Source organism: Mastomys coucha, unplaced genomic scaffold (genome assembly GCF_008632895.1).
Source record: "Mastomys coucha isolate ucsf_1 unplaced genomic scaffold, UCSF_Mcou_1 pScaffold21, whole genome shotgun sequence".
In the NCBI taxonomy this organism is placed as follows: domain Eukaryota; kingdom Metazoa; phylum Chordata; class Mammalia; order Rodentia; family Muridae; genus Mastomys; species Mastomys coucha.
Genome location: NW_022196904.1, coordinates 116,538,547 through 116,552,290, shown reverse-complemented (window position 1 = coordinate 116,552,290; position 13,744 = coordinate 116,538,547). Strand labels below are relative to the sequence as shown.

The following is a 13,744-nucleotide window of genomic DNA, read 5'->3' as shown; positions in this document are numbered from 1 at the left end:
AGGTCATCTTGATCAAGGCCTTAATCTGTTCCAAAGCCTTTTAATGTCTATGCTGTAAAAGAGTCGTGAATCTATGGTACACACATATCACCGGATAAAAAAGTTCAAGTGTTCTCTCTAGACTGGGGATGTAGCTCAGACGTAGGATATACAAGACTCTAGGTTTGATCCCCAGCGCTGACAGTATGGGAGTGGGTGGGCAATTTCCAGTGACCACTCCCATTTCTTTTTTTTTTGCAACCCTTTTTTTCTCTGATACTGTCCCCCATTTTCTAGTCCTTTGGTGACCAACATAAAAACATCAGCTCGTATAATTAATTGATTTCAAACTCTGCTGGAGGCACAAAGGAGTTAAAAACATGTATTGAAAACTTTATAGAAATATAGAGAAAAAAATACAATTGATTCAGAGATCTCTCCCCCCTAAAGGACGGATGGACAAATAGTTGGAGCTCCTAGAGGTGACAAGGGTGTTGCCTATCTGTCTCCTCCTCCAGGAGCAAGGTGTCTAGTTCCTTCAGCCTTTCTCCTAGAGGTGACAAGGGTGTTCCCTATCTGTCTCCTCCTCCAGGAGCAAGGCATCTAGCTCCTTCAGCCGTTCTTGCAGTAGAGATCCCACATCTTGGCTGGGTGCCAGGTTGGGAGTAAGGGTTCTACTTGCTGTAGTGCGGACCCCTCGTGATGGTCGCCGGGATCGAGGAAGGCTACTGTCCCGAAATTCTACTGCCCTTCGGAGCTTCCTAGAGCTGGTAAAAATCAGAGTTCCATTGCGCTCCCGTGGTTCCTCAAAGATGGTCTCAAAGGTCCTAGGTCAGGCAGGGAGAAGACATCTTTACCAGGATTCTCCCTGGTTCAAACAGCCCTCTACTGCCCTCAGATCTTCCAAGTTTCTCACCTTCTGGTCGTGGGTGATTGGTAATTCTTATTGGTATAAATTTCTTCCAAAGTGAACTCCTTCTTATTCAACCTGGAAACAAAGAGCAAAGGGCACTGAGAAGATACGAGCAAAGCCTGATGCTGATGGGAATTTTGGTTTCTGGGTCAGGTGAGAGTCAGAAGTGATAGATAGGTGAGGAAGTTCTAAGCACAAGCCATGTCCATGCCAAATTTAATGCTCCCTGAGAGGACTAGGACTGTCACCTGCTTGGTCAAAGTAGTACCCTGCTCTCTGAGCCTCTTACCTGATTGGTCGAGGCAGCCCCATTGGTGTAAGGTTTGGTTGGAGACGGACAGGTGTCCTCCGTATTCTGATTCTAGAAACCTTCCCCGTGGTCTGCAAAAATGGGCAGAGGGTGAAAGAAAGGCTTGGGCTCAGGCCTTCGCTGGCTCCTGTCTCTCTACTCATTCATTACCTTGGACTCGGGATCAGTAAACACCTTGTCTTTTGAGGCTCTTAACTCCTTCCCTTTCGTTGAACCCAATCTGCAGAGATGGTCAACAGTCAGGACAAGGGCATACACAGCATTACACCCATCTTCTGTCAGTGAATACTGAGCAAAGGAGGCCAAGGCTCAGGCTGAGGCCAGACTTCCAGAGGGGGTATTGAGAGCACTCTACCTGGGTTCTGCTGGCTCGCAGAAGAAAGCATTGGCTGAGCAAGATGTAGTGAGAGAAGGCGAAACTCCCACTCCTCCAAGAGGGAAGACCTCTTTCCGGAGACAGGGCCGAGGAGGTGGTGGGGTCCGGGCCATCTCCCCACAACCCACAGTATGTCTCCTGGGCCTGGACTGGCTTGGCTGGGAGGGAACAGGAGGCCAGCTACCGGGGTCAGGAGGCCCTAGATCAGGGCAGGAGTAGCTTCGTCCCAGAGATAACTTAGGGACAGATGCTAGGGAATTGCACTGAGTCCGCCACTGGCGGATAGGGGGCCTGGGGCTGACAGATGTAATTTTCTCAGTGGCCTTGGACTGCTCAGCCTCCGAGATGGCAATCTTCAACTCCAATTTCATGGGAGGTGAGGGGGGTGGAGGCTGTGGTGCTTTGTGAGGTGTGAGGAAGATATCAGCAAAGCTCTCAAGCTTTGATCTGACCGAACGGAAGAGAGGGGCCAAGCCCCAGGGACTGAGACGGGGTCGTAGGAGGCTGGATGATGTTGGGATCAGTGGGGTCTCCAGAGCACCATCTGCAGTTGAAGAAAGGAGAGGCTCACAGGTGGGCCAGGTGGGCGGTCCTCACCCTCGGGTGACTACAGCAACACCTCTTAAGCCTCAGTCTCTTTCCCCCGAACACTAATCTGTCTCTAGGGAAGTGAACCTGCTCCTAAAATGCTGTAATAGGATTCCCTCATGCCCTAAGCCCTGCATTTGATCCCCAGTACTGCAAAGCCAAGCCAGAACTCTTCAGCTCCCCGAGGCCCAAATCCCATAGTTACACACCCCACTCTGCCCTGGAAGCTAGCGAAGCCCCACCCACAGTTCTGCTCCTCCTGTTCAAGCTCACAGTGGCAATTCCAAACTCTGGAGTCTCATTCCTCTATTCACGTCCTTACCTGGTACTGGGCTCTCTGGAGGATCTGCAGGTAGAGTAGACAGTTGGAATGGGGGTTCTAGGTCACTGGGTGTAGGCATTGGCTGAGCAATTTTTGTCATAGGCTCAGTTCTGGTGTGAAGGGACGAAGTAAGAGTTGGGGCTGTGTCCAAGTCCAGATCCCTTCTATGGCAATGCTTCCCCTGGCCCTTAAGGCTTCTGACGGTGCTATAAGGAAAGAGTAGACAAGTAAGTCCTGATGCCCCAGCTCTGATGTCTATGTCTGGATGATAGTTTTGACAATCCTTTCCCCACCCTCTCACCTTTGTGCTGGGACAATGAGGTTGGGCCGATCTTCATCAAAATCCTGGATAGAAACAGGGAAGGTGTTTCAAAAAAGCAGGAAGCCATTTTTGGCTTCTCCAGCTCCCTATATCCTAACTTATTCACCAGATAGCTGCTTGGTTGTACACAAAAGATTTTTTTCTTATTTCCTTTATTCAAATAGTGTCTACTGCATAAAATTTTGTTATCATTGGGGTAATGGCACATGCCTTTATCCCAATACTTGAAAATAGATGCAGGCTATAAACTGGGATAGCCTAGTCTACACAGCAGGTTTTAGGCCACCCACGTCTACATATTGAGACCTTGTCTCAAAACAAACAAAAACCTGTTGACTTGGCCTTTACAGAAACCCACCTTTAGCCCCATGCTTGCCCTAGCTGTACTCAGACATCTTCACTATACTTTCTTATACCTCAGCTGGTTGTCTGGCACTAGCAATGTCTTCCAGTACCACCACTAGGGTGGGCTGGGGGACCTGGTCTGTCTTTTGTGAAGGGATCTCCTCTGGGCCAGGGGCTGTCCTTGATCTCATTCTCAAAGTGGGTGAGGACTGGCGGATACGACTCAAGGGTTCTCTGCACAAATGCAGTGGGTCAGGAGGCCTAGAGAAAGAACAAGGTCAGTGGGGTCAGTGGGCTCGGCTTCTTCTCAGCTTATCCCCTCCCCTTTCACACTTACCTGGCTTGCAAGGACCACTTGACCTCTTGGGATGGTAAAGCAGGTGACTGTGTGCAGACAGAATCCTGATGATGGTTGTGAGTCAGTGGGCTGGAAGTGTTCTCTTTGTATGTCAGGGGGACCTACAAGAGGAAGAGCTGTTAAAAGCAAGCAAAACTGGGTTCACACCTATAATCCCAGTATTTATGAGGCTAACACAAGAGGATTGCTTCCAGTTCCAGGCCAGCCTGGGCTAAAAGGTGAGACCCTGTCTCAGTAAGACAAAACAACAACAAAACCCAGAGTAATGGAATGACTGGACAGGGTCTTCTGTGGCTCACTATGTCCTTAGCCAGAAAGGTAAAAGAGATTTTATTTTAGTTAAAACTACACTCAAATTCCTAACGGACATGATTTGATCTAAATTAGGGGTGAGCTATTAGTTAGGAGCTACAGGTGTGAAATGTAATCTCCTCTTCTCACCCAGGCTCTGCAGAAATGGTAAAGGACAGTGCCATTTTTCTCACGTCTGCCTTGTGGCCAAAGACACCACTAGCATGCTTCCCAAGAGGACAGAGAAGTGACAATTTTGGATTTTTGGTTTCTTTAAAAAAACAAAACAAAAAAAAACACAAAAATATTACGTTTTTGTTTTAATCCCAGGTGTGAGATATGGGGCTGCTGTAGATTGTCCACAGCAACTTACTATGATTTGCCTCCGGAAGGGGCATAATTTTTGCCAGCTGCAGATAGTTTCTGCAATTGTATGACATTTGGAATTCTGGGGACTTTTCATGTTAGGCCCCCGAGGAATGGGTTGGTTGTTGACTGGATGTCTGTTATTACTCACAAGAAGAAATTAGATATCCTGATGGCGAAGATCAAACTTGCCCCAAGGAACTCGACACCCCAATCAGCAGAAAGTAGTCTAACATCGCCCCCTTTTCTACCTTGCCTTTATTCAGGGACCTTCTCCTTTCATCTCTATTCTTTTTCTTTCTTAACTAGTGTTAGGGGGTTGGGAGGACGGAAGAACCCACCAAAGGATAGCTATAATAGGGTAGTCAGAAGAGTTTTTCATACTTAGTAGGATGTGGCTGGAGGAGCGGGTGACAGGACAGGCACATGAATTACCCGGAACCATGAAGTCTTGCATTACGGAGGCTGCTTTGAAGGCTGGTTTAATGGAACTGGTCTGACTTCAGTACTAAGCCAGGGCAGGGATGGAGGATAGGGAAGAGGGAGCTCACCCTGTTTGTAGCCATGACATCTTCCAGTACCACTGCCAGGACCCTCCCAGAGGCCTTTTCCAGGGATGAAGGGGTCCCCAAAGGCTGCAGCCTCGGTCTTTTCGGGCTCCTGGCTTCCCATAACGCTCGAGCTAGAGGCTGACGGCACAAGCTTGGCGGTGTAGAAGGGCTGGAGGGTGAAAGAAGTAGAAGACAGTTGCCTGAACCTGTTGTTGGCTCTGTTGTAGTCGGGTACAGCCGTCAGCATCCCTGTCTCCCGAGCTCAAGTCAGGCGGGCGGGGTACGCTCTCACCTGGAGTTCCCAGGCAAGTCCATGGGGGAAGCGGCGGTTCCGGGGAGTCCCTGGGGGATCCCAGGTTGAGGCCTGGGGTAAATTGGGGAGTGGGGAAGCGGGGAATGAGGGCCAGATCCTCCCCCGGGACTCCGCCCTTCATAGTCCGCCTGCGGCTCCCGGTTGGGCACGGGCCCTTCCTCCAAAGGGCGCTCCCGGCAGGCCGCTCGGAGCCAGATCCTCCCGCTGCAGCCGCCGTGATCTCTCGGGCCCTGCCTGGCACCTGCCGCGAGACTGGATTGCGGAGGTCACAGCTCTCCCACAGCTCAAGCCTCCTGGGACCTTTGTCCCTGTAGATGCCTCCCCGAGGTTCTCTGGGATCCGGTGGGATCCCGGTCCTGAGAGGCTTCCGTTTCCGCTAGATTCCTCTGTGGTCCTCGCCCCACCAAGCAAGAGCTCCAAAAGAATTACTCCACATACTAACAGCCCTCCCTCCTACCAGATCGCCTAAATTGGATCTCTGTGGAAAGAATCCTACTGCGCGGTTCTTCCAATCAGAAGCCGCGCAACTCGCCTCCTCCCACTGAGAGCTTCAGCTTAACGAAGTTTCCCTTGGGGGAAGCCTGAACTCATCACTGAACTCAGTCCGGAACGTGGGGTAGAAACTGTCAAACCAACCGGTAGACCGTTTACTCCAATCCCAGAAGGTCCAGCCCACCGGTAATAGCCCACCCCAAGCCCCCGCCCTACTTGGATCCCCGCCCCGCGTTCTCGGGCGCCCCGGACCAGTTGGCTCAAACGTTTTCTTCTCCGCCCGCCTCCCTGCCCTCTCTCCAGTCCGGTCTCCCCCACTCCCAGCCCTCCCTTGCGCCGCTCACCGCAGCTTTCCAAGGATCCGGGGTTTTCGACAGCTCCCACCTCCGGCTTCTTTAAAGCCTGCCTTACGCAGCGCTGTCCAACCGTCAGAGGCCTTCTTCTGTGTCTTAAGCACCGCCCAATCGCCGGTTACGGTCTTCCGGGGTTAGGAAAAACTACGTGAAAGCTCCTGCCCGCCATAATACCTAGGGGCAAAGAAGCTCAGTTGGGCCTGCGCCGCCATTTTAATTGAGGGCAGTCCGGTTTTAGCTCTAGTCGACCAAAAAAGCGTCATTTTTCAAAGGCCCGTTAGCGGCCGACTACTATGCCAGGTTTCTTGTTATATTTGGACAAGTGTAGGGAAGCTAAAGTTTCTCCACCTAAAGTATTTTTTTTTCATGTTCTTACGCCCGTGAATATCGATTAAAGAATTTGGGAATTTCCCATTTTCAGGTTCAGGTTCCTCAGGATTGAGGCTCCGGGAGTCGGGATGGCGGGGCGGAAAACCTGAAGATCCCAGGCCACACTAGGCCTGGTGTGGCCTCTAGCTTCCTGTTCAGTTTCTGGAGAGACTGGGAACCGTCTACGTGAGGAGAAGGCTGGGTGCGGGGAGCTTCATTCACTAGCATTTCTCCTTCCACCTCCTCCCCCTTTCTCCCCAGGTAGTGTCTGCAGGCCACTCAGAAGGCGACCAGTATAACCAACCTGGGGTTGATTGGTGAAGCGGGTTCAGTGTCCTTCCTGTTCTGGGCGGGCAGAAGTAACTCTTGGAAGAGGAGCCTGTCCTCTTCAGGGTGTCAAGCCTCTTCAGGGTGTCAAGGTAGTCTTGAATGAGATAAGTAAGGAGCAGAATCCTAATGCTTGGAGAGCCTGCACCAATAGACCCTTTGTTAGGAGCTGGACTACTGGTGGGGAAGAAGTGGTCATTGACTGGCGGTTTGCACTGAATATACCTTACTTCCCTAGAATTATCTGTTGTTCTCTATCTCTCTCTGTGAGTGTGTGTTGGTGTTGGTATGTGGAGGCCAGAAACAACTGTTGGGTGTCTTCCTCAATTGCTCTTTTTAAAGAAAAATATTAATTTTTTTAAAAAGTATGTTTTTCAGTTCTTTGTGAGTTTGAGGCCAGTCTTGTCCACAGACTTAGTTCCAGGATAACCAAGACTGTTAAACTGAGAAACCCTGTCTCAAAAACCAAACCAAACCAAAAAACAAACAAGCAAAGCAACAAACATGTATGTTTATTGCCAAGTGGTAGTGGGACATTCCTTTAACCCCAGCACTCAGGAAATAGAGACAGGTGGATCTCTAAGTTCAAAGTCAGCCTAGTCTACAGAGTTAGTTCTAGGACAGCATAGGCTACACAAAGAAACCCTGTCTGGAGAAACAGACAAACAAAAAGGTATGTTTATTTGTGTGTTGTATTAGTTAGGGTTGATAGAACAGTTACAATGAACATCCATATATGAGATTTATTAGAGTGGCTTTCAGGCTGTGGTCCTAGCAGCCCAACAGTAGCCATCTCCTGACTGAAAAGGCCAGGGATCAGGTAGTTGTTCAGTTCAGAAGAGATGTCTCCGCAGTCCCATCTGATGCTGGAGTCCCAGGGAGGTCCTGGTCTCAGTCTCTGTTGGAATCCTGAAGAAGTAGGTTCTAACAGCAGGGAAGGGAGGCACAGGAACAGGACAGATGAATTCCTTCTTCCATGTCCTTTTATGTGGGCTGCCGCCAGAAGGAGTGGCCCAGATTGTGGGAGGATCTTATAACTCAAATAATATAACCAAGAAAAAAAAATCCTTCAAAGGGGTCTTTTTGAGGTGTGCTCACCTTGAGTTTTAGTTAGTTCTAGATGTAGTCAAGTTGATAACCAAGATTAGCTATCCCATGTGTCCTTATGTATGGGGGCACACATGTGTCACTGTGCATGTATGGAGATCAGAAGACAACATGTCTACCATGTGGATCCGAGCAATAGAACTCAGGTTGTTAGGCTCAGGCAAGCACATTTGCCCACTGAGCCGGCTCCTTCAAGTTGATAAAACATTAGCCAGTGAGGAACTTGGTTCTGTTTTTTCAGCAAAGAGTGAAAAAGATGGTATGGTACTGGCAGTGGTGGTGCACAGCTTTAATCCTAGCACCTGGGAAGCAGAAGCAGGAGAATCTCTGAATTTGAGGACAGCCTGGGCTACATAGAGAAACCTTGTCTCAGGGAAAAAAAATGGTATGACATATTTTTCTTAAATATACTTTAGAGCTGGAGATATGGATATCTCGGTGTGAGAGCCCCTGCAGCTCTTCCAGAGTAATGTTGGCTCCCCGGCACCCATATGGTTGCTTACTACTCCCTGTAACTTGAGTCTCAGAGGACCTGGTGCTATCTGCTACCCTCTGTAGTAGGCATTCTTGTACATACACATACACATAAGCAAAACCCTCAGACATATAAAGAAAAGCATACACTTTTAAAAGTATACTTTTAGCCGGGCGGTGGTGGCGCACGCCTTTATTCCCAGCACTTGGGAGGCAGAGGCAGGCGGATTTCTGAGTTTGAGGCCAGCCTGGTCTACAGAGTGAGTTCCAGGACAGCCAGAGCTATATAGAGAAACCCTGTCTCAAAAATCCAAAAAAAAAAAAAAAAAAAAAAAAAAAAAAAAAAAACCCAAAAAAAAAACAAGTATACTTTTTAGACATTAAATTCTTTGGCAATTTGATATGTATATAATGCATTCTGGCTGCTGTCTCCCCTAATCCTCTCATGTCTTCTCCCACCCTTACTGATCCCTTGTACCTGTCACTTTCCCAATGACTCTCTAAGCCCTTTTTCCATCTATGCCAGGTTATTGATGGGCCCATTCTTGTGCAGATAAATACACTTTCTTGAGAAAGACTTTCCTCTGTTAGTAGCACAGATCCAAGTACTCACTTTTCATGAACATTAGCTGAAAAAATAGAGTGGAGAAAAATCCAAGCAAAACTCTGACATCACTGTATTCATAGAAAGACGATGGCATGGAGGCGAGCAATAAAGCAATATTCTGTAACTAGCATTTTGCCAAATCCATCCTGTTGGCACAATGAAAGCTCCAAGGGGGAAAGGAAGGGCAGATGTTTTTGTCTGTTTGTTTTGGACAGAATCTCATGTAGCCCAGGATGGCCCCAAATTTGACCTTGACCTCCCAATTCTATCTACCTCTCATATGCTAGGATTCCAGGCATATGCCACTGGAGTCTAGGAGATGGGAGTCTGGCTATGAAGCTGTATTAGTCAGGGTTCTCTAGAAGGGCAGAGCTGACAGAGCAAATCTCTATGTGGTGGCGATTCTTGGTTGTCAACTTGATTACATCTGTAACTAAACCCCAAAATGGAGGGACATACCTGTGAGGGATTTTTGTTTAACTTTAAGTTGAAAGATCTACTTCTAATCCAGATAGTTGGAATAGGAAGATGCACCTTTAATCCAGATCTTTTGAGCTTGGAAAATCCACTTCTAATCTGGGCCACACCTTCTGCAAGAAGCCTATGTAAGGACACAGAAGAAGTTGGCTTTGTTTGACCTGTTTGCTCTACCCTTCTTAGCAAGTCTATTCCTTCACTGGCATTAGAGCCTACTTCTCAGAATTCTGGTGTGTACTGAAGGCCAGCTGAGATATCCAGCTTCCTGGACTCGATAATTACTAGATTCTTGGACCTTCTATTCATAGGCAGCCATTGTTGGATTAGCTGGGACTATAGCCTGTAAGCTATTCGTGTATATTCATTCTATAAATATATACAAGATTATATATTTATAAATACATATTCATTCTATAAGTTGTCTCTCTAGAGAACCCTAATGCACTCTTGATATATAGAAAGGGGATTTATTAAAATAGCAGTGGCTGTCTATAATATAAGGTTGGAGAACCCAGTAGGTGCTTGGAGGCTAGATGTCTCAGCTTATTTCATTTAGTGTCCATAGTATTCATCCATGTTCACTACATTCTATTTTGGATATTACTGGATAATATTCCAGTGTACATTTTGTTTGTGCACTCATCTATTGATGGCCTAGGTAGACACCATCTTCGGCTATTTGTTTATACACTCATCTACTGATGGCCTAGGTAGACACCATCTTCGGCTGTTTTGCCTAATGCTGCTAAGGACATAGATATAAAGATCCTCTGAGGTTCTGCAGCCAGCTCCCTCCCCATCCCAAACAAACTTTCCCTGTGTGTCCCAAGGTGGTTTTGACCTCAAGATTCTCCTGTCTCGGCCTCCAGAATGCTGTGATTACAGACATGGGCTACCATGCCCCATAAGTCCTTGTGATGTATTCTCAGAAGAGGAATTTCAGCATGGATGTGAAATGCTGAAATGGTAAAATGCCATTTAAAATGCTGAAATGGTAAAAAGCCACTAAAATGGTATAGGAATCTAGAGGGTACTGGTACTTACTTATAGGTCTGATGATCCCTGGACCCCACAAGGTAGTAGGAAATTTCTTCTTTGTCTAACCCCCAGCACAAAACAAAACAAAACAAACAAACAAAACAGCCCCAAAACACCCACACAAAAAACAGAAAAACTACAACACACACACCCCCACCCCCACCACCACCACCACCAAATCACTTTAGAAAAAGAAAGAAAGAAAGAAAGAAAGAAAGAAAGAAAGGAAGAAAAAGAATCTCAGAGTAAGCCAGTATGGAGGAGAGTTGAAGTTTATAAAAAGATAGAAAGGTAGCCAGAAAAATTATAAAGCACACCTGAAAGAGGAGTGTGGCTTCTCACAGGAAAGTCACACAGTGGCCACATACAGCTCAAGGGCTTGCTGAGAAGCCTCCCCCACCAGTCCTGGCAAATGAGGTCCCAGGCTGATTGCTAAGGTGCATTAGCTAGGCTCGCCATCTGAGAAGGTAAAAACATGGTTGAAGTGTGTAGGGACAGGGATGGATCTGAGGACGGCTGGCTCAGCAGTAGGAGTGCTGGTTCTTGAGAGGACCTGAGTTTAGTTCCCAGCACTCATGTCAGCTCCAGGCCCAGGATGTCTGATGCCCTCTTCTGACCTCCCAGGCACTGCATGAGTGTGGATGCTGCACAGTATAGCTTTTATCCTTTATTTTTTCTTTTGTTTTTTTGAGACATGGTTTCTCTGCGTAGCCCTGGCTGTCCTGGAACTCACTCTGTAGACCAGGCTGGCCTCGAACTCAGAAATCCGCCTGCCTCTGCCTCCCAAGTGCCGGGATTAAAGGTATGTGCCACCACCGCCCAGCCCTTTATTTTTTCTTTCTTCGCTACTTTGTAGATTTCCCTGTTTTTTTTTCCTGTCTCCTAACAATATCTTCTCCTGGCTCAACTGTCACCTCTTCTCCTACTCTCTAACCCTTACTCTTCTGTGTCCTGGGTCCTTCTGCCTACTCCCCACTCCTACTGCCCAGCTCTCAGCCTCTGCTGGCTTTTTATATCTAAATCTGTTCCTAGGATTCTAAGGAGGCAAATCACATAGAAGAGCATAGGGTCTTTTAAAGGGCCAGGCACATAAAATAAATCACATTATAGCACACATACACATAAAAAAAAAATTACAACCAAATTGGATTTGAATGCAGAGATCCTGCCTCTGCCTCCTGGGTGCTGAGGTCAAAGATGTGCATGACCTCACCTAGCTGAAATATATAGCTCTATAAAAGAAATAATGTCTCCCTGTTATTGGCAACTGTGTGTTAAAGTAACTTTGATTCTCCTGATATAATTGTCATCTCCAAGGTTAACTGCTTTAGTCTGCTAACCCAGGCCTAATCTTGGAAGCTTCCAGCCTAGAATGTTTTCACCCTCTGAGACTTACTGCAGAATATTCTCATCCTTTCTTGTTCTTTCTGACCTCTGTTGGCTGGTTTAACTCAGCTGTTCTGGCTCAAACCCCTCTCTACGCTGACTAATTCAATGTGGCTTCTCTCTCAGCATCTAGCTGAATAGCTCTGCTTGGCCTCAAACTAACTCTGGCAATCTGTTCTAATCTTCTGGCTCCTTCTCATTCTCTGGCTCATTCTGTCTTCACCTGCATCTAGCTTGTTCTCTTTCTGCAACCTGTCTATAACTGTCCCAGGAAAACTGCTTTCTTGCTGGGTGGTGGTGGCGCACACCTTTAATCCCAGCACTTGGGAGGCAGAGGCAGGCGGATTTCTGAGTTGTGGTGGGTTTTGAGGTCTTATATGCTCAAGTTATAACCAGTGTGGTACACAGTCTCTCTCTTCTGCCTTCAGATCAAGAAGTAGAACTCTCAGCTACTTCTCCAGCACCATGTCTGCCTACAAGTTGCTATGCTTCCTGCTATAATGACACTGAACTTAACCCTCTTGAACTGTAAGCCAGCACCAATTAAATGTTTTCTTTTATAGGAGTTGCCATGGTCATGGTGTCTCTTCATAGCAATAAACTAACCCAGAAACTTTCATAGCAAATCTTAATTCTTGCATCTCAATTGGTTAGAGGCTTTTGTCAGACTCAAGTGTGAGGACTTCTTTTGTAGTCCCTGAGTGGCAGGCTGCAGGAACTGTCAAAATGGCAGCACCTGGCAAAATAGCAGAAACTCCTGTTCCTGCCTCAGCCTGCCGCCTGTCATGAGGTAGTGTCACAGGAGCTGTCCACGGTGGCAGCAACTCCTTTCCCCCTCAGCCTGCAGCTGTCACAGGAGCTGTCCACGGTGGCGGCTCCTTCTCCAGTCTCCCCAAGCAGCTCAGCAGTGATGACACCTCAGTCAAAGCTGCCTATGGCCAGGAAGGTCTTCTCATCCTAACCTATGGGCCTGATGCAGGGAAGAGGGGATGAAAATCCACCAATCCCAGAGCAGGAAATCCCACCAATCCTCATTCTGGGAATCTCTGCCCTGAAAAGCTCTGCTCCCTAAGAAAAAGATCCCATATCAGCCCCACCCTTTATTTAATTCACTGCTGTCCTCTCCTGGGAGCAGAGGCAGCCATTCCTGCATTTGTCCCTCCAGACTCAACAAATCTCTTTTATGATATTTGTTGTTTGGTGTGATTTTTTTGTATCGGAAGAAGCAAAGAAGAGAAGGAGAGAAGATTTGAAGAAATAGAGTGGGGCTCCTCAGCTCAGCCGGGAATACCCTCCCCTGAAGCTGCAACCCCTCTGCTGAGGAGGCCTCCTCTCAGCTGTGTGGTTCCTGAGCTCCCGAGTCCCAGGACACCCTTCCATCTGAGCAGGAACACTTAGACCTTTTGCTTCCTATGCCTCTGTACCTTTCCGTGTCTCCTCCTCCTCTTCCTCCTCCTCCTCCTCTTCTTCCTTAAATAGAAGACTGCTGCTTCTCCTGCATTAGATGGAATTTCCCCCACATAAATCCTGTGCCTTGAACAAACAAGCTTTGGTGCTCTTTTGGGTTCACACACAACTGCCCAATTGCCATCCCCTAAAGACAATTTTCTTTTTCTTTTTCTTTTTCCCTTCTCTTCTTTCTTTCTGTCTTTCTTTCTTTGTTTGTTTCCTTTTTTGGCCTTTTCAGACAGTTTCTTTCTAAATTGTCCTGGCTATCCGGGAACTCACTATGTAGACCAGGTTGGCCTCAAAGAAAGAGATCCCAACTCTCTTGTTTTACAGAAAGCTAGAGTTAGATATGAAAACGGAAAGAGACTCAAGAACCATGGTGAAAGCAGATGTGCTGGTGCATGCCTGTAACCGAAAACTAGAATTAGATATGAAAATGGAAAGAGACTCAAGAACCACGGTGAAAGCAGATGTGCTGGTGCATGCCTGTAACCCTACATTTGGGAGGCAGGAGAAGAGTCACCTTGGCTACGGCTACATAGTTAAACCTTGTTTGAAAAGAAGGCTGGGCTGTGGTGGCGCACGCCTTTAATCCCAGCACTTGGGAGGCAGAGGCAGGCGGATTTCTGAG

General features: G+C 47.5%; 1 protein-coding gene and 1 long non-coding RNA gene across 3 annotated transcripts in view; both read right to left on the bottom strand.

The window, feature by feature from the left end:
• Positions 1-346: 346 nt before the first annotated feature.
• Prr14 (proline rich 14) lies at positions 347-6,665 on the bottom strand. 2 transcript variants are annotated; one of them, XM_031388409.1, is made up of 13 exons: positions 6,553-6,665; positions 5,871-6,053; positions 5,014-5,085; positions 4,722-4,890; positions 3,493-3,614; positions 3,227-3,416; positions 2,790-2,833; positions 2,489-2,694; positions 1,558-2,122; positions 1,353-1,422; positions 1,182-1,273; positions 896-967; positions 347-806 (listed from the first exon to the last, which is right to left on the bottom strand). In XM_031388409.1, exons 3-13 carry the CDS (start codon positions 5,034-5,036, stop codon positions 530-532), a joined length of 1,830 nt encoding a protein of 609 aa, XP_031244269.1. In that variant the 5' UTR covers positions 5,037-5,085; positions 5,871-6,053; positions 6,553-6,665; the 3' UTR covers positions 347-529. The 2 variants fall into 2 exon arrangements, with proteins under 2 accessions (XP_031244269.1, XP_031244270.1); XM_031388410.1 differs by lacking the exon at positions 5,014-5,085 and having other exon boundaries at positions 6,553-6,664.
• A 560-nt stretch (positions 6,666-7,225) lies between these two features.
• The window catches only part of LOC116103025, an 11,738-nt gene continuing 5,219 nt past the window's right edge, over positions 7,226-13,744 (bottom strand). Inside the window, exon 2 of the long non-coding RNA XR_004123359.1 lies at positions 7,226-7,984. This is a non-coding gene — a long non-coding RNA (uncharacterized LOC116103025). The remainder of the gene's footprint in view (positions 7,985-13,744) is intronic.